Source organism: Salvelinus namaycush, chromosome 1 (genome assembly GCF_016432855.1).
Source record: "Salvelinus namaycush isolate Seneca chromosome 1, SaNama_1.0, whole genome shotgun sequence".
NCBI lineage: Eukaryota > Metazoa > Chordata > Actinopteri > Salmoniformes > Salmonidae > Salvelinus > Salvelinus namaycush.
In genome coordinates, this window is record NC_052307.1 from 18,447,517 (window position 1) to 18,453,516 (window position 6,000).

Sequence of the window (6,000 nt, forward strand, 5' to 3'; positions counted from 1 at the left end):
ATAATATGGTACTTTTGTTTAATATTTTAGGGCAGGTTCAGCACGAGGCTGCACAATGACAATGACTGATTGGGATTATGACTTTCTGATCAAGCTCCTGTCGTTAGGGGATTCTGGAGTAGGGAAGACCACATTCCTCTACAGGTACACAGACAACAAGTTCAACCACAAGTTCACCACCACAGTGGGAATAGACTTCAGGGAAAAGAGAGTGGTGAGTTGTGATGCTTTACTTCAGTCATTTTCAGTCATCCTTGCTCCACAGCTTCCAATTTATGATAATGTGGTTCTGCAAATCCAAAAGGTTGAACAGTTGATTGTTTTTTGCGAGGAATAGTAGGGTATCAACTCAAATATAGCTGCAAGCAGCGATGACCCGGGGTCCAAGCCTTTCTCGCCTTCTCAAATATTATGCCTTATTTTACAAGTCATACATTTCAGTTCAGGTACAACACCAACAATCCCTCACTGTCTAGGGATGTCTATCTGAAACCGGCAGTGGTGGGATTTGAACCTGGGCTGTCATGTATTACAAGACGAAGGCACTAAACCTCTGACCTATGGTCACAGCAAAGATTTGGGTTGAACACTGTGGAAGAGCATGCATGTATGTATGAATTGCAGGTTCCAGTCTTGACTCAATCTTGTAACACTGTAATATATGCCATTTAGCAGGTCGCTTTTATCCAAAGCAACTTGCGTGCATTCATTCTTTTACATTTGAGTGGTCGTGAGAATCAAACCCACTATCCTGGCATTGCAAGCGCCATGCTCTACAGAGGACCACCATGTGGGTAGCGTGCTGACAAGGTAAAAATCTGTCGTTCTGCCCCTGAACAAGGCAGTTAACCCACTGTTCCTAGGCTGTCATTGTAAATAGGAATTTGCTCTTAACTGACTTGCCTAGTTAAATAAAGGTTAAAATAAAACAAATACTGTAATGAACTGTACTGTGCTAAACTATGGTGCACTGTGGGGCTCAGTTGGTAGAGCAAAGCGCTTGCAATGCCAGGGTTGTGGGTTAGATTCCCACGGGGTACCAATACGAAAAAGTATGAAAATGTATGCACTCACTACTTTAAATTGCTCTGGATAAGAGTGGCTGCTAAATGACTAAAATGTACTGAACTTAACAGAACTATACACTCTATTGGATCTTATTTTTACCCATTTAAACTGGTCTTGTTTTGGTCATGGTCTCGATCCACTGGTCCTTGGTCTGGGTGTTAGAAAGTCTAGGCTGGATCTAAAGGGCTCCGGTCCTGACTTCATCTCTGGTACTCACACCAATTTTATACTCTTGAATCCATACATATGGTTACATGCACACAGTAATGTGATTATTGTGGATAGTCAGATTAATATAATAGTTTGATTAAAACGTAAACAAGCTTTGCAAGAAGAATGATTACCCTAATAATGCTGTTTACATGGACACATCTGAAATCAGGCTACCTGATGGTACTCTGATAATGCAGAAAATCGCATACATTCAGACGCATATATTTAGTTGTTTCCTAACTCGCTGATCTGCGCATATCAGATACACCGCTGGAATGCCGATTTAAGGCGTTTACATATCCTAATAATAAGAGAATGCTCAGAAAACCAGGTGTTTTAATCGGCTGATGATAACTTCGATTTTGACCTCATGCCGATTTAAGATAAACAGAGTAAGGTGTTTACATTACTATTTCATAATCTGCATACTGCCATAATCAGTTTAATATCGATTTATTAGTGTGCATGTAAACGTACTCCATGTCAGTAGTGGACAAGTGCACACTTCAGGTAGCATTGTAAAGTATTAAGATGAATGGCCAGGAGGGGGCTCTGTTCCCTCCAAGATTGACTTGAATTGTAAGGCCCGAGCTCACTGAACTTCATTGGCTCACAGCGAACATGACGTTTAAGAAATCAACTTAATTTATGGAGCATATAACGATATTGGTCTATAGATGCTGTACACCAAGTTTCTGAGAAATCGGTTTAGCGGTGTCTGAGGAAAAGTTGAACATTTTGGAAAAATTAACATTTTCAAAATGTCAGATGATCAGTCATGGTGATGTCACTGGTCCTAGAGGAAAATGTGTTTATTGGGTAAAGAGAAACCTTTGTACCCAATTCTGTTACTAGGTCAAATGAGGAGGTGGGGCTGACCTTATTTAAGTCAAAAGTTGTTTATAGCGCCACCATTTAAAAAAAACACGTGTTATTGTTTTTATTTAACTAGGCAAGTCAGTTTAGAACAAATTCTTGTTTACAATGACGGACTACCCCGGCCAAAGCTGGGAAAATTGTGCGCCGCCCTATGGGACTCCCAATCACGGCTGGATGTGCTGCAGCTTGGATTTGAACCAGGTACTGTAATGATGCCTCTTGCACTGAGATGCAGTGCCTTAGACCGCTGTGCCACTCGGGAGCCTGAATTGCACCATTTGGCTGAATTGCGCCCGTATTATCCAGATGTATTTGTACACCATCCCACCAAGTTTGGTCTCTATAGGTCTTACCATTTTAAGAGCTATAGTGCTCGAAAAATAGGATAATAATAATAATCCTAACAATTATAATAGGTTTCAAGCCACTCCGGGGCTTGGACCCCTAATTATAACAGTATGTTGGATTGGTAAAAACAAATTCCAGAGCCAAAGAGTATGTCTTTGGTCCTAGCTCTTGATATGACACTTATTTGACATCTTATGTCTTCAGACGTATTTGGGGACTGGCTCTGATGGAACGACAGAGAAGACTTTTAAAGTGCACCTACAGCTCTGGGACACAGCAGGGCAGGAGAGGTAGGCCACATAAACAAGCAGACAGTACATTTTGTATCATTTGTAAGATGAGGATTTTCAATGATAGTCCACATCCATAGCTTTACCAGCATTTGAATATTGTTGTAATTGTATAAATTCCAGGTTCAGAAGTCTCACCACAGCCTTCTTCAGAGACGCCATGGGCTTCCTGCTCATGTTTGATCTAACCAATCAGCAGAGTTTTCTGAATGTCAGGAACTGGATGAGTATGTCTGTGACTCATCCATTTAGTACATCCTCTAAGAACCAGACCACATTGATTGGGTATTTCACTTTGTATTTGGCATTATCAGCGGTGTAAAGTACCTAAGTAGAAATAGTTTTTTGGGGGTATCTGTACTTTACTTTACTATTCCTATTTTTGACAACTTTTACTTCACAACATTCCTAAAGAAAATTATGTACTTTTCTTACTCCATACATTTTCCCTGACACCCAAAATGATAGGAAAATTGTCCAATTCACACACTTATCAAAATAACGTCCTTGGTCATCTCTACTGCCTCTGATCTGGCGGACTCACTAAACACATGCTTCGTTTGTAAATGATATCTGAGTGTTGGCGCGTGCCCCTGGCTATCCGTAATTATATATTTTTTAATGGTGCCGTCTGGTTTGCTTAATATAAGGAATTTTAAATGATTTATACTTTTACTTTTGATACTTAAGTATATTTAAAACCAAATACTTTTAGAATTTACCTCAAGTAGGATTTTACTGGGTAACTTTTGCTTGAGTCATTTTCTATTGAGATATCTTTACTTTTACTCAAGTATGACAATTGGGTACTTTTTCCATCACTGGGCATTATAGTAAATTATCTTGGTAGCAGGGTATCTTGCTGTGATTCAAATACGAATTGACATATCCATAAATAACTGAAATGTAATTATGTCTTGTTATGATTGTTCAGGTCAGCTGCAGGCAAATGCCTATTGTGACAGTCCAGACATAGTCTTAGTTGGCACCAAAGCAGACCTTAAAGACCTGAGAGATGTACAAGGAAAACAAGCCAGAGACCTGGCGGACAGATATGGGTAAGTGAGATCAATACTTGCTTGCTCAGGACAAAATTCTGCTGCCTCTATGAAATCTGATCTGACCGTACAATGCAATAAAATGGCTGGCTAGCCGTCTTACCATTGGCACGGCTAACTTCTCCAGTGCCTTAACTTGAACTGAGGTTGTTTGAGTTCATACCTTCAGCACCACTGTAAAGCATTGGTACCGATCCAGATCCAATGCTGGAAACAGGCTCACTATTTTAATACCTCTGTTAATTCACAAGGAGGGAATCAGTGATCTACTACAAGCCAAGGTCTATGGATCTTCTTAAGCATCTTTAAACTAGAAGTGACCCTATTAGAAATAACACACAAGTTAACTGACCTTAATAATACATAAACCACAAGTTAACTGTTCTTTATCCATTCATTATTCAGTATAATAAGTTCCTCCCTTCCTCCTTAGTATCCCCTACTTTGAGACGAGTAGTGCCACAGGGGCTGAGGTGGCCCAGGCAGTGACCACTCTGCTGGACCTGGTGATGAGACGCATGGAGCAGAGCACAGAGGGGCCTGTGTCAGAGGCTGCCAATGGGAGTGCTGCCAGTAACGACGAGGCTGAAACCTCTACCAGCAGGAGGTGTGCCTGTTAGGATGTAGGGATGTCCATCCATTCAAATGTGTAACTATTGCATCTGGGGAGTATTATTACATTAGAAAGTTGAATTATCCCATACAGTATTTATAGGAAGTGTATTATCCTCTTATGCATTAATGTGTGTTTGTCTGGATTGATAACTGCCGCACTGTCAAGCTATATATTCCCAACCTGGCCATCATTACCTGCTGAGTCTGTACATGTACTGTATGTTAATGATATGAAACGAGCAAAAGAACACACAATCTAATACTGTAAAATGATTCAAAGTAAATGAAAGCACCATGTGTATGTACATCTCAAACTGATATTTGCAATATGACTATGCTTTGTGTGATTCTAAATAGGTAAATACTAATTGGAAATGTTTGAAGAAAAGTTGTATATCAGATTTTTTATTTTTTTATTTTATTTGACAGATTGAAGCATTGATGGAAGGAAAATACAGGCACATACATTTATCATTGACAATATATAATCCTAACAGATTATGCAACAACTCATTAACAATCATGGTTATTTCCTTAAATGCAAATGAGAAAATGTATTATTCTGTTTCACAAACCAAGATAGCAAAGTGCATTACAGGATCCATGAGTTCTATATGACAAGGAGCACATTTGGTGTTCAGCTTGATTATTAGTGGAACAAAATTGTCATGCACATTGAATAAAGTATAGAACATGTTTATAGCCCATAAATACTGTCAACCCAGACAAAAATGATTTGAATATGTTTTAATACAAAGTCTTCAGAGTAAATGCAGTCATTTTAAATAAAGTTAATGTCTGTTTTACCAATGATTGCCTTTTGACAGGAAAATGTCTGGTTGCTTTGTCCTTATCAAAGAAATACATACAAGCACAAACTTTGGGTGATTTGCAATCCTATAGGAATTCAGGGGTTCTATCACTGGCATAGCAACAAAAAAACGCAGCACACACCCCTGAGCTTTGGGGAGCCCCAAACCCCCGGAGGTCGGTCGGGCCACACAGATGGTACTGAAAACATCATAAGCCATTAATAATATTTTTATTACAGGAAATTATTACTGCTAAATTTTCTCTCGGCCTCATGGCAGAATGTGTAGAATAGCAGGAAATTAGGTCATGGATTCTTGAAAGTCGGGGCAATCCTTGTCCAGCAGGAAAAGTTTTTTATAGTTGAAAAATAAGTGATTTTGTTGCATTCTTTGATCTAAAATGTACATTTTTGTGAAATTGTATCAGGAAAACCTTTTTGTGGAGTAATTTTCCAAATACTTTCAATATTTATTTCCATGTCGGCTCTATGCCTGGAAATGCCCTTGTCCTGGAGCAAAGGATCCCAATTTCAAACTCTCCCAAAAAGTGCTTAAAAAATAATGATATTAATTGAAAACGTATCATGTTTCATTCAATAGCCCTCTGTGACTTTAATATTTATCTCAAAACTTGTGTCTGGAGATTTGGTCAACTTTGTCAGATTTGTCTAAAATCCAGAATTAATTAGGAATGAGCAGGGTCAGCTATACCATAAA

General features: G+C 39.0%; 1 protein-coding gene across 1 annotated transcript; it reads left to right on the forward strand.

The window, feature by feature from the left end:
* Positions 1-33: 33 nt before the first annotated feature.
* LOC120054970 (ras-related protein Rab-27B-like) lies at positions 34-5,284 on the forward strand. Its single transcript, XM_039002811.1, has 5 exons — positions 34-214; positions 2,713-2,798; positions 2,922-3,025; positions 3,733-3,856; positions 4,290-5,284. The coding sequence occupies exons 1-5, from the start codon at positions 56-58 to the stop codon at positions 4,474-4,476; spliced, it is 660 nt and encodes a 219-aa protein (XP_038858739.1). The 5' UTR covers positions 34-55; the 3' UTR covers positions 4,477-5,284.
* The last annotated feature ends 716 nt before the right edge of the window (positions 5,285-6,000 follow it).